Genomic DNA, 27,303 nt, shown 5'->3' with positions numbered 1-27,303 from the left:
CCAACTGAAACTTTGTATGCCTTAAACAATGACTCCCTGTTACCTCCTGCCCCTAGCCTCTGGTAACCAGTATTCTACTTTCTGTCTCTATGAATGGCTATTCTAGGTATTTAACAGAAATGTAATCATACAATGTTTGTCTTTCTGTGTCTGGTTCATTTCACTTTGCACAATGCCTTCAAGATTTATCCATGTTATAGCATGTATCAGAATTGTATTGCTTTTTAAGGCTGCATAATAGTCCACTGTATTATTTACACACAGTCCACATTTCGTTTCTCCTTTCAACCACTGATTGATATTTGGGTTGTCTCCACATTTTGGCTATTGTGAATCATGCTGCTATGAAAACTGGTGTACAAATACCTATTCAAGTGCCTGCCTTCAGTTTTGGGGGGACTATACCTAAAAATCAAACTGCTTGATCATATGGCAAGTCTATGTTTAATTTTTTGAGGAACCATCATACTATTTTCCACAGAGGCTGCACCATTTTACACTCCCATCAGCAATTAACAAGGGTTCTAATTTCTCCACATCCTTGCAATTTTTTTCTTAACAAGGTCAATCACTTCATATGGCAATCTTTCCAAAATATATCATTCACTTCCCAGCCTTCTTAAAAAGATAATATTGAACAAAATTTAGCCTTTAAAAAATGAATTATATAATTCATGTCCCCTCGGGCGTTACTGAAATATACTTTTATTTGAAAACTATTTTATTTAATAACCATTCTCAGTTATTTCCATTGATTAGATCAGTCCTTTCACATTCCTGTGAAATATCATCTCCATTTCACAGATGAGTAAATGAGGCACATACAGAGGTAAAGATCACACAGAGAGTAAGTGAAGGTAGGGGGATTCAAAGTCCACGTCTTTACACATTTTGCTAGACTTCTAACCATCTAAGAATGCTTGTGTCTACATTCAATGTCTCCAAACTGATACTGTATACTCTTGGAAAATTTGTGTATGCTGTTTAATGTTTTATTTTGTTTTTCCTTTTAGTTGTTACTGTTACTCCTTGTGGTTATAAAAGCACCTACCTCCAGCCATTTTCTCCTCTCCAGCCCACATGTTGACACTGATGTCCTGTCATCAAGAAAAAGAGATAAAGATAAGAGTTTACACTGTGTGAGAAGCGTAGATTTGAGAGAACTTGAGGGATCAATCTCAGGATAAAAATATTTGAGTTTAGTTATTTGGCTTTCATATATCTATTTTGGTGTTCAATGACCTATTTTGCTTATTTCTGGCTTTTCTTCTTGTGTTCTAGGTGCTGAATCTGCCCTTATGCAGCATGAATATGAGTGCTTACTCTTACTCCTACTTACATACATTGTGTAATATAATGAAATTTATTTTTAAAAAGCTTGTCCCAAAGTAATAAATATCCTTTCTATGTCTGATATTCTATTTAAAATTGTCTACTTACTAGTTTCATGATACACACAAAGAAAATCAAGGAAAGAGTTTTGATATTAAAACTGGTCCTACATCAAGACCATTCAAACTATAGATTCAGTGACTATTGATCAGCAATGGCCATCAATATCAGCCTGGAATATCTTTATAGAATTTATTATATGCCATAGACATGTTTTCTGGAAAGAACAGACAAATGTTTCTTTCCTTGGGTAACATGTATATTGTGAAATGTTGACCATTTAACTTTTTGAAATCAAAATCCTTTCCAATAAATTAGGAGAGGTCACTAGTTAAAACAAATAAAACAATGAGTCCTTGTATGTATCACAATCTTTTTATTTAAAGTGAATTATCAGTATGTTATCTCATTTCACATCACTATCTGTTTTTCTAGAAATTAAGTCTTTCCATATCAATCTTTCTTAAAGAATACCTTCCCACATCTCTAAGATTTTTCAAGAAAATAGGTGAATAACAGGAGTAAAGCTGAGAGGAAAATGTTCACTCAAAATGCAAAGAAAAGATAAAATACTTCTAATACTTCTGTAAAAAACTGTAGCCGTCCATATCCCCTTAAATCCAGTTTTGTATTACCAGGTTTGTAGTTAATTTCCATCTAAATACTCTAAGAAATTTTATTCAACAAAATCAAGCAGGGGTGGCGGGGGAGGAGGGGATAAGGAACCAAAACCACATTCCCAGACATCTGAACTAGCTGATAGGAATAGCCATGATCTTATTCACAACTCTGTGGCTGTTAGTAGTTAAAGCTGGGAGAAAATAAAGTCAGAGTGCTACCTTATTTCTTTTAAGAACGTCCTCCTCAAATCTAGAGGTGTCACAATATAAAACCTCACTGGACTTCAAAATTTGATCATTTTAACACTCATTTCTGATTAAAACAGTAATACTGTTAATATCAATAAATACATTCAAATTCTGAAATGATTCAATTAACTTTTTTAGGAAATCTGTATAACTGGACCTTACAAATGTACTATAACTCTTATTTGTTTTTGTCACATAAAGAAGGGGCCATTCTCTCTCTATTCATCTGTACCCAACTTCTACTAAACACACAGTCCTGAGCACATTTATATCCCTGGGGGTCAACCTCTCTTCTCCACCTTTTCCTTTTCTAGATTCCTACTACTTACCTCTACCATTCATTTCAATAATGCTTTATATTATCATAAATTCTTCTATATTTTTTCACATATGCATTATGTTCTACTGTTAAGTATCACCCATATTAACTATGATAGGTTGAGTGTATAATGAGATTTTTTAAAAGTTTTTTTTCCAATCAATTGATAGTTGAGTCTTCTTGTTCAAAGAAGAAATTGTTGGGAATGGAGCATTCTTCAAGGAAATTATAACCTTGGGAAACTAAAGCAATAAACCAGGTGAACAGTGGATGAGGCCTGGAAGCCTGGGTCTTCAGCTATTAAACACCCCTCCAAAGTAAAAATAGCTGTTTAGAAGGATCTTAAACTTACTGAAGCTGATATACAATCATCCTCAAACTGAAAACTCTTCACTAAAAGATAATTCATTTTATTTTATGGTGGTCACGAAGTAGTACAAAAACATTTAAAGAAACCTCTAACATGGAATAAATAATGTTTGGTGAGACAAAGATCAAAGGGGTTAATAAGCAAACATCATGGAATTGTGAACAGAGTTGAAAATGGCAAGACAGCTACTTTGTCTGAATAGAAATTTAGTAAACGTATTCTATCAAAAGTTTGGACTGGGCCTCAAGTTACTGGTTTCCAACTGCCACAATTAGAAGAAAAAAAGAACGGGGGAGGGTAGAGAGGAAGGAGGAGAGAAGGGGAAGCCTTTTTTTTTAAGTGAAGTATTCTTCTAGAACTCAAACGATCTGACAGATTTGTAACATGTCACTGAAGCCAGAAGCATAATCATAATGAACTGGAGCTCCAATCAGGCCCCTAAAACGCCTGTAGCTTTGTTTAAAATGACTACGGTGAAATACACCCTTTTACGGAAAGCGGAGAGGGCTTCCAACAGTTGGCCAGTGTTCTAGGTGATGGATGCTGATGAGCAATTCCCTTAAACAACTGATTTACTGCCAACAGAGACAAACATTGGAAGCACATCCAAAAACTCATTTGCAATAAAGATGACAAGGATGGCCGCTCTGTTCACCTTCCCCTCTCTTATCGGATTGGTGACCCTGTTCCTGCAACCACCCACACAAAGGCCACAGTAGGACCCCTCCCTTCCCTAACCCCCTTTTCTTTTCCTCAAAAGTCACGATGTCTTAATGTCTTACGATCGCTTCCTCTCTCCCTTTCTTCCTTTCGTCTTTCCCTCCCTCCTAGCTTTTCTTTCTTCCTAAAATCACTGCTTTTTAAAAACACACCCCTACCCCACTAGAAATCCTTCGCAAGCGAGATAAAGTCAGGCACAGGCGGCAGGCCCGTGCATTTGCAAGCGCCATCTGGCACCTCCGATTCTTCGCCACTTTCCACTTCCCGGAGGTGAGAGAAGCGGGAGGCAAAGGACATGGAGAGCCGGTGTGACCCAATTCTTCTGAAACTTTCAGCTGGTCGCCAGCCTTCCCACACTCAAACTCTTCAATCATCCATCAAGTCAGAAAAGTACAGTGACCTCTGCCTCGCCTTTGGAAAAGCGGACAAACAAGAGAAGCAAGGCGAGGAGGTTCGTCCCTTTCTTCCCCCACCGCCCAAGGCTGCCGGCGCAGAGCGGCGGCGCTGCCGGAAGGGGCCGCTGTGCGCTTAGAGCGGCCGCCCCGCCGCCGCCGCCGCCGCTGTCCGCACCTCCCACGGCCCCACTGGCCCAGCCCCGCCAAGTTCCAAAAGCCCCCAGTCGAGCAAGCGCCGGAACGAGCACCGCCCGGGCAGGAGCAGACGGCGCAGAACAGCCAGGCTGCGGCGCGCGTCGGAAAGGCTCCCGGGAAACTCCCACGGCCCTGGGACTTTGGAGAGAGCGAGCAGCCTCTGCGCGCGCAAGTCTGCAAGTGCGCGCTCAGCCCCGCACCTGTTTCTTCCGCACCACAGCCTTCCCACCCCTCGGACCCGCGCCTCCCCGGGCGCCCGCCCGCTCCCGCGATGAATCCGGTGCTGGGCAACCAGACCGATGTGGTGGGCCTGTTCCTGGCCAACAGCAGCGAGGCGCTGGAGCGCGCGGTGCGCTGCTGCACCCAGGCGTCCGTGGTGACCGACGACGGCTTCGCGGAGGGGGGCCCGGACGAGCGGAGCCTGTACATCATGCGCGTGGTGCAGATCGCCGTCATGTGCGTGCTCTCGCTCACCGTGGTCTTCGGCATCTTCTTCCTTGGCTGCAACCTCCTCATCAAGTCCGAGGGCATGATCAACTTCCTGGTGAAGGACCGGAGACCGTCTAAAGAGGTGGAGGCGGTGATCGTGGGGCCCTACTGACCGGCCCCCGACGCCGCGGCAGCCGCCCCACGCCTCCCCACTTCGCCAGCCCAGCCGCGCCCCCTCACCATCCGAGACTGGGCGAAGCAGACCTGTCGGAGTCAATTACTTCTCTCGACTTCTGCCTTTCGGGATGAAGCAACCCGTTTCTCGCTCGCCCTCTTAAAGTCCCCAGGCCTGGCTGTAGGAAGAGAGAGCCCGAACTCCGGACTCAGCAGCAAGTGGCAATAAGGCGATTAGGGCACAGAAATTTGGAAGCTGCCGCTAGCGCGGGATGGTGGGAGACCTACCCGGCCAAGGCCCTTTTCCACCCACAGGTGGGCCAAGCTCTGGGGGCAGGTGGAGAGGGCGGGCAGGGGAGAGACAAGCGGCACTGCCTGCCTGGTGACCGGAAAAGTGACCCGCGTATACTTCACTCAACGGAACTAATGGGAAAACGCAAATCCGTGTTGGATTAGCGCGGGTTCCCTCCCGCTCCTCGCAGCCCTGGCGGGAGAGACGATAAATACCTTTGGTTGATTGTAACGTGCCCTTTTAAAGGATTTTGTGTTTCTTTGCTTGAATACAAATATTTGATGTCTTTTACTGCCCTAGTGACCTGTTTGCCTGCCCGGGGGTTAGAGTTTTGTTATCGGGAGAAAGGGTGGGGGAGGGGAGCCTGCGAATGTGAACAAGGCGAGTTGTTTCTTTTATTTCATTTCCTACTGGGTCTTTGGTGGGGGGCTGGCACTCCAGCTGGCCCCGGGACAAAGACTTTAAATAGAACTCATAGCTCGTGACTGCACGGTTTACGCCACGAAAGTGCTCTTGACATTTCGTGACACCGTTTGGACTCCCCCCTCCCCTTTATTTAACATCTCCTTAATAAATGCAACATTTCAGTGTTTTGTTCCTGGCCTCCTGGTGATCATTCTGGGCTCCCGACCGACCAAAGGGAACGGGCGACGGTGAGGAGTCGGGTTACTGGCCGGGGGTGGAATTCTCTTTGGAGAGCTGCGATTCAACTCGTGGATTCCACGCAGGGACAAGGGTGGCGGCGAGACGGTGAGGCCTAGGGACTAGTGAGACATGGCCAAGCCTCAGGCACAGGAGCCATCCTGGAGGCAGCATCCTTTGTTTTCCCTTACAGTTAATATTTTATATTTCACTTAGGCTCAGCTCTCTGAGCCAGGCGAGACGACAGGAGGCCCCTGCGGGAAGATTACACTTCCGTGCAGGGTTCCGGCGGGAACACAGGGTTACATCGCTAATGAAAGGAAGAAACGGCTTGGCCAGCCTTCAGGGAGGGCGTCTTTCCCCCTGACCAACGTCAGCAAGACGGCGTCAGGATGCTGATCCAAAAAAAAAAAAAAAAAAAAAAAAAAACCCGAGAAAAAGTAGCTGCTGCTAAAGTACATAGTGACGCTAATTCTCCCTGGGGTAAACCTTTGTTAATAAAACATGACATGCATTGTCTTTGTCACATTACGTTTTCTAGCGAAAGGGCCAGATTAAAAGAGAAACCCGGCTTGCTGTTTAATTTAGAGTAATTAGCCTCAGGCCAGGCAAAAAGGTTCAGAGGAGTTAGCCAAGGTCCTGAATGTCGGAAATGAGCGTTACAACCTAAACTGGAAAGTTAGGCAGTGGTGGAGCTACAAATGGTCGTGGGGCTCAGAAATTGAAGGGGATTTGGAAAGAAGAGCCTGGAAAACGATGAATGTGAAAATAACCCAAAATACAATAGCTTCAAGCTAAAACTTGACAAGAGGTTTTGAGCAGTTTATTTTTGCACCTGGGGCAGTATCCTAAATATTTTCAAGAATATAAAGAATCCTCTACTATGCCATAGCAATTAAAGACATCACAGTAGCAGATATAAAATGGACTAAAATTAAAAAACAACAAAATGTCCTACTTAATTGGGAAGAGGCACAACTGGTATAAACAATGTCAGTGACTCAAGGGTTGGGATCAAAGGGTTGAGTGACCTTTGACATCCTGTCCACTATAAAGTGTTTATTTCACTCCCAAAGTAACTCCGGTCAAGAATTATGACCTGGGATGGTTTTTTGATTGCTAATAGATACCAGGCTTGGGGGGAAGAAGGATTTTTGAAGTTTTGCCTTTTGTTCCTGTATTGTCAGTAGGTAAGGGTTTGCTTGTGTGTTTCTATCTAAGAAGGGGGGGGCAGGGTCAAAGTGTAGTCAAGAGTGAGTCATGGAAGGCAGTTTACTTTTGCTAGTGGGTAAGATAGGAAATGGAGACTCCTTATTTTGTAGACAGTTTCTGTGGCACCAAGTTAATCTGCTGCCTCCATGTTTTAAAGGGAGAAAAAAAAGCACTCACTGACAAACCAGACATTTAAAATTAAACTCAGTTATTTTGTGGCTGCAGCATCTGCTGAGGGTCCCTTCTTCCAGCAGATTTGTCAGCCTACAGTGAACTCTGTGCTCTGGTGGAAATCGATTTGGGGTCAAAACCCAATCGGCTAGTTTGTAGGCATCTTGTATTGTGCTCTGCTGTGTGCGAAGTGCATGCTTATAGCAAGTTTCAGACACAGAAAGGTTTCAAACCTACACGTCAATTTGTACATGTTTGTGTAGAACAGAGGACTCCATGCAAAGGCAAAGAACTGAAAGTTGAGAGAGGGGTCTGCCTAAGCCACCTGCTCCTCTCTCTTCTACTGATACTCTTTATCTCCACTATCACAATGATCCATCTCCATCCTTGTTCCGCTCAATACTTCACACCACTTTCCTCCTCCCGCACCTCAAAACCAAAATCTATGCTTTCTCCTTATCTCAGCTATCCAGATTTATCCTCTTACCACCAGGAACTGTGATAGTCAGACAAACCAGAAGCTGCACAATGTAATCCTCAGGTAGAAAAGGTATGTGAACAGAGCCCTGTAATCCATAATCTATGCGTTATAAGGAAATGCACATGATCTGAAAATATCGTAGCCCTAGGACCATTTCCTGCCAGCAACTCTTCTCTACAGCCCTTAGATCCATTTGTTACTTAGAGCCATGCCAAGCGGTTCTGCTTTTATAGATGAGGCAACACATGCAAGAAGCTTTTTACGCTCCCTATTCCCCAGTGGCCCACACGACAACCACTTTCTCGGTCCCACACCACTCCCTCTGCCTTTGACTCTCTTTTTCTGTGATCCTAACAAATGCATTAAATGAAATTTTTAATCCTTCCCAGAGTTTATGGAGCGTTGATCCTTTCCCACAGATGTGCTACAAGGAAAGTGAGTTTTAAAGAATCACTCTCTGAATTTCATTTTTTTTTTTAATGTCAGTCTTCAGAGACTGGGAATTGAGAGAGAGAGATGCAGACAGGCAGATTTGATCATCCCACATGTAAGTCCACTATTTGGTCAGTAATTAGTGGGAAGTCATGAGAGAGAGAGAGATGGCTTCCTGTAAAAGCTTGCTGGATCTGGAATGGTCCATGGGGAGGCATCTGATACTTCCTAAAACCCTTCTGGAAATGCAGCAGAAACAGGGAGAGGTTTTCGTGACAAGCAGAATAGCAGGGTTGTAACCTCTCTCAGGTTGTGCGGATAGCCACTGATGCCCCTGAGCCTAACTGGGTCACCTCTACATAGTTAGCTTAGCCGTTGTTAATAAATATTATTTTTCTTAAGATTGTTATGAATTTTCCCACTTTCTCTGAAAATGTATCAAGGACTTGAGTGTTAAACACCTCGAGGGCTGCTTGAGGGAAATCTAAGCACACAGGTCACACTGTTGTGTTAAGTCTAAGATCATGTTTGTTTCTGATTTTCAAGTCACCCTGGCCTCTCAGTGGATCCTGGGTCAGTCCTGTTACTATGTCTTCCTGCACTAATTCTGAGTGAGGGCACTGGACCATGATGTAGGAAAGTGTGGTTCTAGTCTCTAAGTAACTGAGTGGCATCAGCCCTAAAACTAGGAAGATGGATTCTGAAAGGACATTCCTATTCTATTATTCTATTGAATTAATTGGTTTGGTATTTCCTTGTCTCTTAAGATGTTTCTTGGCTCACTTCAATAGGTATCGTAGAAATATATTTTGTTGTTCTTATCTTGGTCCCTCAGGTAGGACCCACTCACTCCCTTGGCCAAGGCCAAGTCAAGTGCTTCTCATCTCAGGATGTTATTCACAATAACCAAAGCAAAAATTTCAGACACCTAGACAGGCCTGGGAAGACGGCAGTTTCTAAGCTGACAGATCACATGTCTTCTAACCAGTGCCTTAAATATCCCAGATCTCTGTTCTCACTAGATCAAGCAATGAAAGAAAAGCCCAGTGAACTGGGCAGCAAATAATCAGCAAGTGATTCCTCTAGGTCCATATACATTTAGACTAATATGCATTGTTGTTTATAGAAACTTCATGGGTGTTTGAAGTCTAATTAACAGCCAATTTCTCTCCCCCCATTTTCCTCTTTGAGCTTCTGCAAGAGCACACAGCAGCTGTTCCACACGCAATTTAAAGCCTTCCTTAGCCCTGACTTATTAGACTTGTCACTTTGGGGGTTGCGATGCCAAGAAAGGATTCCAGAGTTCAGTCCATTCTGTAAGACTCAAACTTAGTTTGAGAGCCTGTTGAAGAAATAAGTCTACAGCAATACCCCAAACAGGAATCAATAAGTCTTTTATCCCCCTGCCGAATCCCATTTAGATACGCGCACAATAGCTTAAATGGGATATGTTTTAAAGTCTGCTCCAACAGCAGTAATTGTTTCCTACTGTCTGAATTTAAAGGCTCAATGGTTAACTGATTCCATGGCCAATCTTACTCTGTCCTCCTTTCCAGGTATTTTTGTGTTGTTTTAAATGCTTGAAGTGCTTGAAAGTCCAGGATTAGTTTTATACCATCAGCTTAGATTTAAAAATTCTTGGAAAGTATAGTTCAGGAAAACATAAAGTATATAATATTATCAGCAAGAAGTATAGCGTTTCTGGTGATCATAATAGAATACTCTAAATTTATTATTTATATTTGAGAAATTCGGACTGTATCAGAGGGGAGCTCCCACAAGGACTACTGTACCTACTGTAAGGATAACTAAATGCATTTTTATATACTCCTCAATAAGCTTGCCAACAGTGGCTTACTTCTAACTCAAATAACAATACATTCTAAGTGAAAATAAACAAGTTGTATTTTCATTTATTTGACTGTTTATGTGTATTTTGAAGGGACGATAAATAGTTTTCTTTCCTGAATACATGTAAGCACTTGCTTGTTGAAATATTTTTGAGTGGGTAAATGCAGGCACAGAGTGATCAATACATAGAAGGTCAAGCCATCTGTGATAATGTTGGGACACAACTCTGCCCTGCCCCCCATTTTAAAACTGATTTCCATTCGATAGGAATATTTTCTGAACTCATAATCCAAACAGTTATGTTTACCAAGGGTTTTGGTAAACATGTATCTGTGGTATACTATACTTATTACTAAAAAAAAAAAAGAGATGATTTCTGTTCATCTGAGCCATGAAACACGGGCACACGTAAGGGAAGGCATACAGTCTCCCAGAGTCAAATAATAAAGACATTGTCCCTATTTACTATTTCTGGAATTCACAGTGATATAAATATACATACTTAATTATGCTATAGCCTGTGTGCTGGCATGGCTTATTATAGGGAAAAAATGTTACAGTTTTTCTTATCAATATTTTTTGTATGTTTGCCTTCCACCCTCACCAATTCCTCTCTCATTATGTACTCCTTCCCTCATCCACATCTAAAGATATACTACCCTGAAAGAGTCATTGATTTTTATCAAACCAAGACTCCAGATGTCTGATTGCTTTGGGAAAAGAATCCCTCTGGGATCCAGAGTGTCTCTTTGGCTTTATTTATTTTCCTATAAATTGAGCAGGATCATACAGTTCATATTCTAAATAGTATTGATTGAGGCAGGCGCGCGTGCGCACACTCACATCCTCTGTGTTTCTCGGATTGTATACCGATGAAACACAGCCATTTCACTGCAGACTAAACGTAAGTATCACATACTCCCCAAGCCTTTGTTTTACACTATTCATTTGCTAACAATGAAACAATGCATAGGAAAAGTTGCAAGTAAATACTCCCAAAACGTTCAGTAGGTAAGACTGACAAGAGGTATCTGGAGTCTTACAATACATCTGTATCTTGAGATATATGTTTCAGTCTTCATCTAAGAATTAGAAGGAAAAAGAAGCTAAAACCCCTAGGGACAGAAAAGTCAAAGATTATATATGGTACAAGCTTGAAAATCTTTAAATGCTAAGCTAAATGAGAGGGGACCCTAAATTTGAAGAAGATCGATGAAAACAAAAAGAACCTATCAAGTTAGGTCTCTAGAAATTGACAGGCAGATTCTGAATTCTCAGAACGGGTGACTAGGAAATTTAAAGTTTGGAGGACTTTATACAAACATCAAAGATTACTGAGTAGAAGAGCTCAGCAGTGTGAGAAGAATGGGGAAGATTGTTCATTCCTTCTCCATTTCTCTCTTCTCTGCAGAGTACCAGACTAATTGCAAGCATCCTGTTAGCTAGCTCAATTTTCTTATATGCAGAGGTCAAAGAGGCCTTGCCAGATCTTCTTATCTTTATCATCAATAAATATGTATTATTTAGTATCCATTACGGCATGACTCTGCACTGGGTACTAACGTAGATCTTGGAAGTTGAGTGCAAAGTAACATGGGATTTAAAGGGGCCTCCTGTGATTCCATACTGTCTTCTGCTTGATTTGTGCCCATGTGTCCTTGGAGATCCAGCTGTATGAGCCATACACACTTGTGACTTTTCCCCTTACAGATGAAACACACTCTGTCCTTTTCTATAATTGATTCCGGGACCTGACCTCCTCAGATTAATTTGACTTTTCCCTGTCTTTAGGGAGCATACAAAAGGCTCACTGTATGCTATATATTCAAGCACAGGATAAGCTTGAATGTGGAAAGCCTGAAGAAAGTGCTTAAAATGAATTTCTGGAGACTACCTATATTTTCCTATGAATTCAGGTCCAAAATGAGTGTTTCATTCATTGCCCCTACTGGGAATTCTCAGTCACTGAATAATTAACAAAAGGATCAAGTGTGAAATTCCCTCCCCTACATTCCATAGATGAGTTTTCTAAGAAAATGATTTCTCCTTGTTTTAAGTAACATAAGTATCTTCTAAATTCATGAAATGTTCAAGCGAGAATGGGATGGATTAATTAAGACTCTTTGGGTCATAATCAACATAAACCCAATTCAACCTAATTAAAAAAAAAAACTGAATTTACTGACTTGGGTGACTCCCATGTCCAAGCACACAGGTGCTTCAGCTGTATGAAAAGGTGATGTCTGATGTCATCCAGGTTCTTCCACGCTCTCCGTCTTCCAGTAAAGCTCCTTCCACATGGCAGGAAAAAGAAAAGAAAAAAATAATTCCCATAGGCTCATACTCACATCTTACCACATATACCAGCTTAACAACCATGGCAGAAAGAGGCTGTCTTTTCCTGGGCAAACTCAGGCCTGTCGGAGTCATGTATTCATCCCTGAAAAAATCTATGACTGAGGTAGGTGCCAGGAGAAGTGTGTGTGCAGTCAATATCACCCACATGGTGCAAGGGGAGACAGCAAGGGGAAGTAGAGTCAGTTCAGCATCCACAAGCAGTCAAATCACAAGGCCATGGGTGCTCACCTGAGAAAGAGATTCCAGTATCAGAACAAGCAACGGGGCTGCTGGATGGCCTGAAATGATTCTCACTTCATTCAATGAAACCAAAGCCTAGAAAAGGTAAGTCTCTTCCCCAAGATTCTACATGACGAGCCAGTGGTAGAGCCAGTAATGGGACCTACATCTCCTGACTCTTAATTTAGTATTCCTTTAAAAATTATTTAATCTGTCCATTTAATCTTTCAGCAAGGCTCAGAAGCCTGTCATAATTTCTTTCAAGATTCTCTGTCTCTGAGCTGATGTAGTTCCAAGCACCCTGGACAATACCCTGGATTTGGGAAGCAGACATTGACACCACCTTGTACCTGGTGATATGAATTTCTACCGGTCATTTGACCTCTCTCTTTGTTTATGAGAATAAAATCATCTGCCCTCCCTAGACCTGACAGGGCAAAAAAAAAGTCTTCAAGATGACATGGTAAATTTATGTTAACAAAATGCCTTTACTATAATAAAGTATTAGACAAAATTAAGCAGATTCATTCACTACAGGCTCTCTCTTCTAGGCTTTGTGACTCTCCATGGGATGGACAGCATTTCCAAAGTTGACCTGACAAATGCACTTGGATGGAGCCTCTCCCATGACCCGTCTTCCTTGGAAATGCTGCTAACTTATGGATACATGTGAGATTTTTATGACCTTTCTTTGAATCCTTCCATATTCTGTTTCTAAATGGTCCTTCGTCTAAATGCGTCCCAACCCAGAGTTGGCTTAGCTTTCTTATCTGTATAGAAATCGAACTATCATTGTTCATTTTGTGGGGGGTTTCCAGCTGCCTTGCCTGCTCCACGCTTCTGACTTAGGGAAATCACCTTGCTAACTGCGACTAGCTGCTTTGCAAGTTATTTTCTCCTCCCATGAGACTTGTACGAATGGGCCTTTTCATTCTCATTCACAAGTAGGGAGTGGAGCTGATGGTGTGGTTGAGAGAGGAAATCCATCAAGCATTAAGACTGGTGTTTAGAGCGTGATTCTCATGTGGCTCATCACAACAGGTAAGCTCATCTCATCTTCAGGCTTACAACTGTGAAAGCCGGAATCTGAGAACTGAAAGCACAATGTTCACAGTAGAGGGTCTCTGCATTTGCAACATACATAATGGCCTCCAAGGCACATTTGTTCAAATATAAGGGCACTCCCTGTTTTTGGCAATGATTTCTCTTTTTCTTGGTATGGTGGCCTTCCTCTATTTTGACTTTTTATTTTCAGGAATAAACAAGTTTAAATAGTTAACAGCATAAGCTACTGTCCTCTAGACATACGATTTACTTTGAGGTTGATCTCTGATTGATTGCTTTATATGCAACAGCTTGATTACCCAGTTTTTGCTCAGTGATAGTTTTTCTAAACTACTTTTTGCTGACTTCTGATTTCCTGGGTTGGTCTTGGTGTTTAGTCTTTTTGTACCATTGTAGCACAGTACATTACACAGTGGTTTACAAAATTTTGCTCATACTGTGACAGGAAATCATGTACTGCTCTGGTTTATCTGAAGAGAGATCCAAATCCAGGCCTATTTGGATTTTCTTTCAAAAAATTAAATATCTAAGTTTTATATTTTCTCAATGAATAATAAATGTTTCATTAATTGATACATAGTTGATGTACATTATGTTAGTTTCATTTGTATCACATAATGATTTAACATTTGCATACACAATGAAATGATCACAATAAGTCTAGTAACCATCTGTTCCCAAAGTTATTACAATATCATTGACCATATTCGTTATGCTGTATATTACATCCTGGTGGCTTTTTAGTTTATAACTGGAGGTCTATACCCCTTAATTGCCTTCACCCATTTTGCCCAAACCATATGCTACCCCCTGTAACTAATCATTGTTCTCAGTATCTATGAATATGTTTTCATCTTGATTTATTTTAGATTCCACATAGAAGTGAGATCCTAAGGTATTTGTCTGACATTTCACTTAGCATAATACCCTCTAGATCTACCATGTCACAAATACAAGATTTCACTTTTTATGGTTGAGTAATATTCCAGTATGTGTTTTATATAAATATATATATATATCAAACCTTCTTTCTCCATTCATCTATCAATGAATGCTTAGGTGGCTTCCATACCTTGGCTGCTATAAATAATGCTGCAATGAACACTGGAGTGCATATGTCTCTTAGAATTAGCAGGGTTTTTTTTATCCTTCTGATAAACATCCAGTACTGAAATTGCCAGATGATATGACAGTTCTTTTTCAATTTTTTGAGGAACCGCCATACTTTTTTCCTTAGTGGCTGAACCAACTTACAATACCACCAACAGTGTACAAAGGCTATCTTTTTTACCACAATTCTGCCAACACTTGTTATTTGTTGTCTTTTTGATGATAGAAATTCTGACAGGTGTGAGGTGGTATTTTATTGCAGTTTTGTTTGCATTTTTCTGATGATTAGTGATGTTGAGCATCTCTTTATGTGTCTGTTGGTCATCTGTACATCTTCTTAGGAAAAATTACTTTTCAGGACCTTTGCTCATTTTTTAACCGGGTTGTTTGGTTTTTTGACTTTGAGTTGCATGAGTTCTTTTTATATTTTAGATATTAAACCTTTATCAGATATAACATTTCCAAATAACTCCTCCCATTCAGTAGGCTGCTTTTTCACTTTGTTAATTGTTTCCTTTGGTGTGCAGAAGCTATATAGTTTGATATAGTCACATTTGCTTATTTTTACTTTAGTTTCCCTTGCCTGAGATGACAGATCACCAAAAAATGTTGCTAAGACTATGTAAAAGAGCTCACTGCCTATGTTTTCTTTTAGGAGTTTTATGGTTTCAGGTTATACATTTAGCTCTTTAATCCACACTGAGCTTAGTTTTGTATAAGATGTGAGAGAATAGCCCAGTTTCATTGTCTTGCGTTGAGCTGTCAGTTTTCCGTACACCATCTATTAAAGTGGCTGTCTTTTCCCCATTGTATATTCTTGCCTCCTTTGTCATAGATTAGTTGATCATTTGGTGTGGGCTCATTCTGGGATCTCTTTTCTGTTCCACTGATTTATGTGTCTGTTTCTGTGCCAGTACCATACTGTTTAGATTACTGTGTCTTATAGCATGTAATTTTAAGTTGATGATCTCAAGTTAAAACACCTTCCAACAATCCTACATTTTTACTGCCCCACCCCCTTTAATGTTTTTCATGTCGTATTTTACATCCTTTTGCTTTGTGTATCCTTTACTTATTGTGGATATAGATGATTTTACTATTTCTAACTTTTAACCTTCTGACTAGCTTTTAAGTGGCTGATGCACTACTTTTACTATCTATTTGCCTTTACCAATAAAATTTTTCTTTGTATAATTTTCTTATTTCTACATGTGTCCTTTTCTTTTCCACTTAGAGAAGTTCCTTTAACATTTCTTATAAGGCCAGTTTAGTGGTGCTGAACTGTGATTGTGTTATGGGAGTTCTCCTCTATGTTACTAGTTGCTTTCCTCTTGCTGCTTTTAGGATTCTGTCCTTACCTTTAACTTGAGCCATTTTAATTACAAGGTACCTTGGTGTGGACCTCTTTGAGTTTATCTTGTTTTGGACTCTCTGTGCTTCCTGGGCCTGGATGTCTGTTTTCTTCCCCAGGTTAGGGAAGTTTTCAGCTATTATTTCTTCAAATGAGTTCTTTTCTCAGCTCTTCTCCTTCTGGGACCCCTACAATGTGAATGTTAGTCCACCTGATATTGTCCAGAGGTTTCTTAAACTGTCCTCACTTTAAAAATCTTTTTCTGTTCATCTTGGGTGATTCCCATTAGTCTGTCTTCTAGTTCACTGATCTTTTCCTCTGTATCATCTAATCTGTTGTTGATTCCTTCCAGTGTATTTTTTATTTCAGTTATTGCATTCTTCAGCTCTATTTGATTCTTCCTTATATTATCTAACTCTTTGTTGAAATTCTTACTGTTCATCCATTCTTCTCCCAAGTTTGCTGAGCATCTTTATGATTATTATCTTGAACTCTTTCTTTATCAGGTAGATTGCTTATCTCCACTTCATTTAGTCCTTTTTTCCTGAAATTTCATCTCATTCCTTTGTTTGGAACATATTCTTACATATCTTCATTTTGTATAACCTCTTTACTCCTATGTGTTTAGTAGGTTGATTACATTTCCCAATCTTGGAGAAGTGGCCTTACACAGGAGACTTCCTATGGGCCAAGTAGCATGCTCACCTCCAGGTGTGCCCCCTCTGTGGACTGCATGCTCCCTTCTTTCATGGTGGGGCTGACTACCGTGGGTGCGCTGGTAGGCAGGACTGGCCCCTGGCCTGACTGGCTACAAGGCCCTTCCTTGTTCAGTAGCTGTGTGCCCAGTCATATGTGGGGTTGACTTCCCCTGTGGCTGGCTGTGCAGTTTGGTGGCATGCAGCTCCTGTGAGCCTGCTGCTACATGGGACAGGGTCCCTGCATGGCCAATTGCACAGCCCAGCAGCACTCAGCTGCTGCAGGCCCACTGGTGGGCAGGGCAAGCCCCTGACATTAACAGACTAGAGGGAGGATTCCAAAATGGCACTTGCCGGTGTCATTGCAGTAAATCTCCCAAAAATGTCTGCTGTCAGCAGCTCCATTCCCAGGAGGAGTCCAAATTGCCTCCTGCCTCTCCAGGACACTCTCCAAGATCAGCAAATGGGTTTGACTCAGGCTCCTTTCAAACTGCTACCTCTGTGCTGGGACGTAGAGCATGTGAGGTTTTGCATGTACCCTTTAAAAGTGGAGTTTCTATCTTCTTTAACCCTCCAACTCTCCTGAATGTAACCCATGCTGGTTTTTAAAACCAGATATTCTGGGGCTCATCTTCCCAGTGCAGGACCATTGGGCTGGGAAGCCAAATGTGGGACTCAAATCCCTTTCTCCTTGGGGGAGCAGGGACTTCTGCGGTTGTGATGTTCCTCTTGTTTTGTGAGTCACTGACTCTGGGAGTGTACATCCTGACTATGCTGTGTCTCCACCCCTCCTACCTGTCTCTTTGTAGCTCCTTCTTTATCTCTTTAGTTGTGGAAAACCTTTTCTGCTGGCCCCCAGGTCATTCTCATAGGTAGCAGCTCTGTGAGTAGCTGTAATTATGGTGTGCCCATGGAAGGAGGAAAGTTCAAGGTCTTCCTAGTCTGCCATCTTGGCCATATCCCCAATAAAAGTTTTTTTTAAATGTTTCTTTATTAAAATTCCCTACTATTTAGAATATTTATAAGTAGACACTTTTAGAATTGCCAAAACAATTAACTCTGGTAAATATGAGATTTATCACTTTAAAACAGTAAAATATAAAGAACCAAATTTGAAAATTGAATGTATTCTCCATTTAAAAGGAGGATTTACTGAAGGATTCCTTTAGTGTTCAGACAAACATCTACTTCAAAATTAAAGTAAATTCATATTTACCTTTTGTATGAGATTCACATCTCAAATATGATAATACAGAGATTAAATTTTACTGAATTCTTTGCAATTGCTAAATGTATTTTAGTTTCCCAACATCTTACTTCCATTCTACAAAGCAAAGACCTCACTCACTATTAAGATAAAGAAAAGCTATTCAAAGGATAAACCTGTGCTATTGGTGTTGACTTTCATTTCATGCTTAATGTGCTATGTAGTGAAAGAAAGAAAATGTTAACAGTGTTCCCTGATTCGGTGATTTTTGAGATAAAAATATTTTCAATTTATGATTCTGTGGATTCCTAAAGAGTGCTTTAGACATTGGAAGAGTGCTATGAGAAAGGCTTTATGACCACCAAGGGCAGTGTCTTAGAGTGTGGGTTACCTGGCATGTAGCAGTCACTTAAGAAAGGTTTAGTGGAGTTACAGAATTTTAGTATTCCCATATTTCAATGAAATTGGAATATTAGGTCATTCTATCCTGTTTTCAATTAAGAAAAATTATTATTTTAAGAGAATCTTACTTTCACAATGATTCCAAAGCACTTAAACATAATATGATATATTTCTGTTTTCTACATTCTCTCACTATTGTCTTCTGTCAGATTGGACTATTAGCATGGCTGATCTTCAGATTCTTCACGGAAACTGGGAAGGCATCACATAAATTCTTGCTGATTTTTGTCATCTTCATCCACTCATGTGAGTGATTGATAATAACCACTAGTATTAATTATAGTTGGTGTTTTGCACATGTTATTTCAAGTTCCATCCCACTCTGGAAGTTACTGTTACCCCATTCCCATAAATGAGAAAACGGAGGGCCTGAGGGTTAGTAACTTTTCCAAGGTCACATGATTAAAATATCTTGTGCTATGATATGAACCCAGATATGGAAGCATCACAAGTCAAGAGCATTTCCAACATGTCATCCTCCTAATTCTTCTGGTAACAAATTGACAGTAAGGAAAATTTCAACTTTCTCACACACATGGTGGTTTGTCATTAACAACTCACCCCTACAGATTTGAGTAATTATTTCACATAGAGGAGATGCAAAGCAATTTATCATTTTGGTAGATTTAGAGTTTGCTGGTAGCAGATGGCTCTAGGAAGTGGAAATGTGGATTTTCACAGGCAATTCGAAATGAGTCTCAACTTGTCCAATTAGGTAGCCTTCTTACTTGGAAATATATAGAGATTTAAAATTTTTTCCCTTTGAATTCTATAATTGAAGGCCTCTGGTATTCAATTATATATGTTGCTTAAATAATTTTTCATTTGAACTCTGCCTACAATACAGTTTTGATTAAATTATTTTTCTAAAATGTTGGGGCTTATTTATATGATGCCATCAAATGCACTTTAAAGTTAAAAGACATTTTTGTGGACTGGGCTTGCTTACAAAATGATAATAATACGGTTTATTGGGCACTTAGTATGTATTTGTCTCCATGCTAAGCACTTTCCATGTGTTGGGTCACAGGCTTCACAATCGTCTTTTGAGGTGGTTTGTATTCTCATTTAGGAGGAAACTAAGGCGTAGAAGGAGGATACAGTGACTGGCTAAATCTGGGTACCGAAAGAGTCTGAGAGACTTGAGTAATAGTAAAATAGTCTGATTTTAACAAGGTAAAATTTAATCTGGACAAATACAAGGTCCTGTACTCAGTTCTAAAACAACTGTACAAGAATAGAATGGGGAAAATGTGGTTTATCAGAAGACTGTAAATATAAGAGACGTAGAGTTTTGTTCAGGAAGAACCTCTAGACAGGCCAAGGAAATACTGAGACTGCAAAAAACAAAACAAAGCAAAACACAATGTGAATTTAGTCTGCATTGATGGAAGCAAAGAATCTTGTAAGGGGGAGGCAAGGGGCCAACTCTCCTGTTTCTAGAGTTTTCCGGTTTTACAGTAGCTCTGGTCCTAATGCCATACTTAAAAAAAGTTTTAAGGGGATTCAGTGTATTCAGAAGAAAACAACTATGCTGGTAAAGGTTCTAAAACCACATTAGATGAAAAATGGTCAAAAGAGTTTTCCTCAGTGTTTACCACTGAAAATAAATAAATAAATAACACTTCAAGGAATAACAAGGTAGCTGTGCTCCAAGAATTGAGGAACTGCCACAAATAAGAAAGGTCACTTTTGTTTAGTAGGAACTCAAGTAGGGAAACTGGCAGCAGTAAGGAGAGGACGCTACATACAGAGAGAATTCATCTCTTAACAAGCAAGATTTTTTTAATAGTTGGAGCTGTAAAAAGACGAAGTGAACTGCCTTGGGAAAGAATAAATGTATTGTTACTGGATACCCATTCAGCGGGGATACCACAGGAGAATCAAGAGTTAGATGGTTAGACTAGCTCTGTGCGGCACCTTCCAATCTTGTGCTTTCATTACCACTCTTTCCTCCTTTTAGGGGGACAGGAAAGCACAGGCACCTGGCAGGTGGTCTGCTGTCTGGCTCGAACAAGCAGCAGCCTGCTCAGGGATTCTGCAGAAAGCCCACACGAGTTACAGGATTTGGGCGGCAGAGGCAAGACCTGAGGTGCAAATAAAAGGGTGAATCCTCCTTTCTCACTCACGCGCCTGCATTTTTTCATAACTCCCCCATCGTGCTGAAACCGCCTTTCATTACATCTCAGCCATAAATATTGTTAAGTTTTTGATCTCACTTCTAATGGACCACTCCTAGTTGGTTTGTCCAGAAGTTACACTCAAAATGACTTTGAGATTATTTTCCTGAGGCAGGTACACACACAGCCTCTCAGCTTTCTTCAAGTTCAAAGGCTAGCTCTTACATTAAGCTCCCTGCCTCTAAAGAAAAACTAAGCTGTCTCGGGGGCACCTATTTATCCAAAACAAAAGGATCCCTGAAGTACAGACTCTCATGGATTTAACAGGATTTTGTTTCCTTACTATATGGGTGAAAGGTGTTAATGGATAAATCATTCTTTCTAATGCAGCACAAGATGTGGTCTCTGCCTCACTGAATAATCAGATATAAGAAACCTTTCATAGTTTCTAGGGAAGAGAACTTAATATCTTTATGTCTCAAGGCTTGAGAACACACACAGAATCCAAGCCTGTAATTATAGCATTGTGTTTCAGAATCTGCACAGCCCTGCAAAGAACAGTCATTGCTCGGAAGGATAGAGGCGAGGTTTGCCAGTGCACTGTCAGATTCCAAAACACCTTTCCACAATATTATAGTTTAGTTTGTCATGACTCCTATAAAAAAATTAAATATATTTTTCCAACAAGAGTAATGTTTTAGAATAGACTTCTTTTCAAGTGGCTGAGACATTCTTCGTCGACACTGACACAGTGGAGATGTGAGGACCACCTTTCTGAATACAGACTGAGTCTGTTCATCTCATTGAAAAGAGGAGGTAATAAGGTTCACGGAGCAGGAGACCACTCGTTCATCTTGAATCAAAATCAGTCCTGCTGGAATTGTATCACTGTGCTCTTTTGCCTCTGATCCCTGGCACAAAAGCCTTAGTACAGACTTTCCAATAGGTAAATACCTAGGTTGGGCAAAGTTTATAATAGTCTGCATGCATCACCTGCTTTTTATCATTTATTTTGATAAAGAAAATGTTATACATTTAACATTGGTTTAATGCCTTGTTAATGATCTGGTGTTTTACATTTTATGGTAAAAGGTGGAAAAATCATGGAATCCTAAGACCTGAGTTGTCTATGTTTCTAGGTGACACGACTGTTAATCATGCCTTATTATCAAAAATGACCTGGCCTAATTTTACAGCGGTGTGACCTCTCAGTCCTGTATTCCAAAGTCACTGTAACTGGCATTACCATCTTAAGATCTTGCTTAAATTCTCCTTGCTATAATATAATTTCATGTCCTGTCCTCAGGGTGGCCTTTATTTGAAATTCTGCCAAGAACACCATAATTCTGAGTGCTAGAGTTTGATTAATCATAGTCTTAAAGAATGTCTTTCAAAGGATGTATCTCACCCAGTTTCCATTTATAAAACACAAAGCAGCATATGCTTTGAAATGACAATAAATCATCTTCAAACTTAGACTTCAAAATAACAGACGATGTGGTCTTAAACTCTGATGGGGAGAGAAATGCTTCCTAGAAGGAAATCTTGTGGCTCCTCCATGCCCTAAATCTCTTGGGCACCTGGAAGTGCAGTAGTTGTTGGGAGAGGATCCCAAACATCTGGCTAACAGAAGTAAACCGCTCTTGACTTCCACAGCTCTGCTGAATCTTCAGCCCTGTGGCCCTCAACCAGAGACTCATGTTTGCTCAGTTTCTGAGCCACTTAGAGAATCCAACAGGGACTAGCGGGTGGGATCTTACAATATCTGGTGTGCTCAGGATGATGCCCGGACAATCCTGAATCCGGAGGACCACAGCTTTTCCCCTGAAGTCCACTTGTTTGTCTAGTCTACATAGCTGGTTTCTGCCCAGCGTCCTGGCTTCTGCTGCAGAATTGGACTGGTCCTGACACCCAGCCAAGATTTTTCCCTCTCAGGAGACTGGAACTTTGTTTGAATATACTTCTAGCTGTTGCTGTGACAATCTAATATTGCAAAGCCGCCACCTCTTTGCATAGAGCATACTGTTCCTTTGAATCTTCTTCTCTTATGTCTCAACAATTAGAGCACATGCTCTGGGGTAATTATGACAGTCAGGATCAGCTCGTATTAACCACATCCCTGTGGACACAGCAATTTGGACAGCTGCTGGCTCCTCTCATCTGGAGCCAAAATTACAGGTGAGTTAGCTTCCCAACTTTGGTCACCTGTCTCCTGTTCCTTGCTGATTCCCCTGATCTGCAATGAAGTCCCCAGTGTGCTTCTCATCCTGGGGACTTCTATATGTTGTGGCATGATGACTGATGTGAACCAAAAGTAAAAGGAGAGAGGTGTGGCTGAGAGCTGCATCTACTCACATCAATTGCACATTTGTGCTGCTTTCTCTGCCTGCATATTCACTGAAATCCTAGCAAAGTAACAAAGTGTTCAGAGAGAGGCCAGTGCTCAGACAGTGAGGCCAAGGAGATGATTTAAGATGCTATTTTGATCCTGAATTTGAGGAGCACTGAATATGGGCACTCCTTTATACATACTTGAATTTGGGGTGGGTCAGCTAATAAAAGCTCTTAAGAACATTACTAAGATAACATTACATTATTCTTCACTACATAATGGTCCCACAACACTACCGGGGAAAGTTAAATTACTTTTTAAATTATGTACTCACTGGTTCACTCATCTTTTCCATTGCCTGGGTTACATCAAGAGTTGATTTTATGGGGAAGAAATTCCTAGAAATGAAGAGGGTGAGATTATAAATTATATTTTTAGAGAAATTTCTTTCCTCAAGATATTTAAGAGTAAACAATAATCTTCTGTGTAGAAGTATTTCATTACATCTTATGTGAGAAAAGCGAATCGTAAGATTTTGGCAAAACCTGTCCAGGATCCTATGAAAAGATATAGCTACAGTTTTCAGGCCAGCGATTAGGAATTATGGTTTCACATGATAATATTCTGACAGCCTATTTATGAGCCAGGACCATAAACGATGCTCCTTCACTTTCATATTTATAGATAAATATGCCAACCTCCATTTTCTCATTGCAAGACAAGTCTTTTGAACAGTGACAAATGTGAAATCCCTTTGGGAGTGAAGGCTCAGTAGTGTGGCTCAGTGAGTCTAACTGGGGTTCCATTTCCTTTGTTCCTAGGGAATTGGGAGGGTGAGTGTAAAATGACTTTCGTGCTTGACACCAGTTGCATAGATTTATTTCAGTGATTGATTAAAAGATCATATGGCTTTGCTAAGCACTGCAATGCTGCATCAATCTTCAAGAGAGCTGAAACTGCCATTAATTCTGCCCTGCTCTCTTAGGGGAAAAAATTCTGGAAGACTGCGTGCAGCCATTAACAGGCATAAGCAGAGTTAAGAGTTGCTTCAACTGCTGAGCTATGAAAAGAAGCAGGTCCAACTAGAGCATTTCACAGTATTGTTTTTTTAAAAGGCTTCATCTGTTTTATTTGGTCAATTAATTTAAATTTAAATGCAGAAAATCCAGATGATTTCTACAGCGAATAATTAAACATGTAATTAAACGTGTACTTTGGAGACATGTAACCTTCAACAAGTCATTTGAGATTTACTTTGCCCTACTGTTTTATGGGTATGGGGTGGGGATGATGTCAACTGTTATTTTCTTTATTATTTTTAATTACAGAAGAAGTATGTACTGCTGCAAAAATTTAACATGACATAGCAGTTTATAAGGGAAAAAGTGAAAATCTCCACCTGTTCCCTAAAAACTCTTGGTGGCAGTAGGGAGTGGAGGGACTTACGTAAAACTTGGGCATTAAAAGAAAGTGAGAGAAGAGAGATTCAGGTGATGGCAGATACAAATTTCATTCTACAAACTCAAGTATACAAAAAATGGTAATCTTCTTTTTCTACAACCAGTTAACTCATAGTAGGAGCTCCCATACTGCTAAATAAGTTCTTCGCCTCAATCACACCCCACCTCTTTCCTCAGCTGGGCCCAAGGTTGTGAGCTTACAAATTGCCAAGGCTTCGGGCAGAGCAAAGGTGACATCTTGTCCTCACCCTAATTGAACTTTGCAGTGTGGCTGCTACTGAGAAGATTTTTGTCTAACATGGTGCTGGGTGGTGGGTTCATACAGGTCCCGCCCAGCAGAACCTCTGAAAGTCAGATGGGTCCTGGTATTAAGTTCATCTGTCCCTGAACTGATAAGAAGTCCTGTGATCTTCCTTTAGAAGTACAGGAATTCTCCTCCAACGCTTGCACCATCCTGGATGTCCTGACATTGTGAACTTGACTCAGAGCTACCCGCCCAGACACACTACACAGACATGTCTCTGGACAAGAACCCTGTCTTCACGCCTTTCAGATCTCCAAATCCATCTGCAGATTGTCATTGTCCTACTTTGCTCTTAATCTGGCTTTGCCCTGGGATGGCTGAAGGATGGGATTCTGAGTCTCTATCCCATAAACCTGATACTATCAAGGTCTTACTGCTTACCTTCTAACTCTCTTCCCCCTTTGATGAAGGACGTGATCTGCGTGGTGTCTTCTAACTTCACTGTCTCTTCTTCCAAATCTCTTCTCCATGTCCTGAGTTATTTCCATTTCTTCCTTCATGTTAAACTTGTGAAATTCAAAATTGACTACTTTCTCTTCTCTTGGTTGTGTCATCTCTTATGTGAGGCAGAAAGGAAAAGAGATTAGCTGATTAGAGGAAGAGTTAAGGCTTTTAGGAAATTCTGATGTGGCATAAATAGTTGCTAAATCAAAAATTTAATATGACTTATGAATTAATTATTAAATATATGAATAAATAATTATTAAACACTAGTTATTAAATATTTCAAAATATGACTTATGAATTAATTTAATATGACTTATGAGTTAATTATTAAATACACACACACACACACGCATACACCATGCCCCTGCCACATAAACAGTAGATTTCTGTTTCTCACACACACAAAAACATCATTTAAAATGTATAGGTAGAATTCTGCAACTTACTGTAACTCCCTTGAGCAGTATAGACAAAGATGTCTATAATTCATACGAATCAGTGTAATTCATACAAGCCCCAAATTTAAAAGCAGCTGCCTAAAATGACTTATCTATGGCTGAAATCAAGATAGTATACAGCAGTATTCTAGCTCCAATTATTTATAGTTCATGTCCATTCTGATTAATCCATTCTGTTTATTCAGCACCAGTATTACACTGTTGTTTATTTCTGTTAGTGTTTACTCTTCTTACTATCATTCCTGGTTGTACCTTAACTTGACCAAATAGATGCTCAGGTTGTTTCTAAATATTTGCTGTTTAAACAACATTGCTGTGAACATCTGTGTGTATCTCCATAGTATTTCTATAGCATAGGTGTCTAAAAAGTAGAATACTTGGGCTAAACTGTATGCACATTTAAAATCTTCCAAAGTTTTTACCAATTACACATCCACCAAAAGAATGGATATATCCCCTTCTCCATGCTCCTGTTAGCACTAAATATTACAACTTTTAAAAATATTTGCTAAATTTTAGGTGAAGAATATTAGCTCACTATTATTTTTTACTCATATTGCTAGTATGACATGGCTTTATTTTCTAGACACTTGTACACTTCTTCTCAAATTTACCTCTTTATTCTGTTTGTTTGACTTTTGTTACTGATTTACAGATGCTGTCTGTTAGTGATTCTAAATTTTTGGTACTTCAATGTGAGAATATTTTTCCCAAGTCTACCAATTACTTCCATGTTTGCCTTATACAAAACTTCCATATGTCTGAAAGGTCATATCTATCTATCGTTTCCTATTTAACTATTGTATTTTCTGTGTTAAGTTAAAAAAATCTTTCATTATGAAACTATTGTAGAATATTTGGCTGTAAGTTTAGCTCTTTAAATCTTTACAGATTTTTTTTTGGACATGATGTGAAGTGAATGCTAACATGTTTTCCCAAACTTATCCCAACAGCTTTTCAAATCTTACACTATTTTCACAACTGATTTGAAATAATAATTAGCATGTTCTTCCAAATGAATCTATTTCTGTATTTAAGAAAAATACCAAACTGCTTGAATTACTTGTTTATAATTATTTCTTATACTCTGATATGTGTTAGGGCAAGTCAGAATTTATCACTTATTCCAAATATGCTTGGCAATTCTAGAGTATACTTGACCCTTGAACAACAAAGTTTTGAACTGTGCAGATCCACTTATACGAGGATTTTTTCTCCAATAAATCTAGTATCTGCATTTTCATTTTACACATCTTTAAATTACAAAGCGTGGGGAAAAGTTTGTGTTCAAGTAGAGACTACAATATGTGGAATCAAAAGAACTAGGGTTTGAATCCTGATACTATCCAAACTGTTCCAGCTTCCTGCCCTTGGGTGAGTCATGTATTAACTCTTTGTTTCTGAGGCAGAGCTGGCAGTATGTGGATTTTCGACCATCTGGGGAGTAGGCACCCCTAAACTCCATGTTGTTCAAGGATCAACTGTATTTCCTCTGAGATTTGAACTTGAGAATCAGCTTCTCAGTGTTAAAGTCATAGAATGAATTTTTGGAGTGTCTGTGTTTCTTCCAATGTTTGAGAGAAGCGTTAAGTAACACAATTAACTGCTCCTTGAAGACCGGGGTAAAACAGCATAAAACCATTGGTGTCGAGTGCCTTTGGAGATGGAGGATATCTATGTGTTGTTTGTTTTCTCCTACGTCTTCTGTGGTTGCTGAGCTGTTTGAGTCCTCTCACTCTTTTGAATCAAATACATCCTTCACAGTTTTGAA

At 40.1% G+C, this 27,303-nt stretch overlaps 1 protein-coding gene across 1 annotated transcript; it reads left to right on the top strand.

The window, feature by feature from the left end:
* The first annotated feature begins 4,313 nt into the window (after window positions 1-4,313).
* Window positions 4,314-5,749, top strand: RPRM (reprimo, TP53 dependent G2 arrest mediator homolog). The gene has a single exon (XM_006196169.4). The coding sequence runs from the start codon at window positions 4,532-4,534 to the stop codon at window positions 4,859-4,861; it is 330 nt and encodes a 109-aa protein (XP_006196231.1). The 5' UTR covers window positions 4,314-4,531; the 3' UTR covers window positions 4,862-5,749.
* The last annotated feature ends 21,554 nt before the right edge of the window (window positions 5,750-27,303 follow it).

This window comes from Vicugna pacos, chromosome 5 (genome assembly GCF_048564905.1).
Source record: "Vicugna pacos chromosome 5, VicPac4, whole genome shotgun sequence".
NCBI classification, from domain to species: Eukaryota; Metazoa; Chordata; class Mammalia; order Artiodactyla; family Camelidae; genus Vicugna; species Vicugna pacos.
The sequence above is the reverse complement of the archived record's forward strand: the minus strand, read 5'-3'. Positions and strand labels throughout refer to the sequence as shown.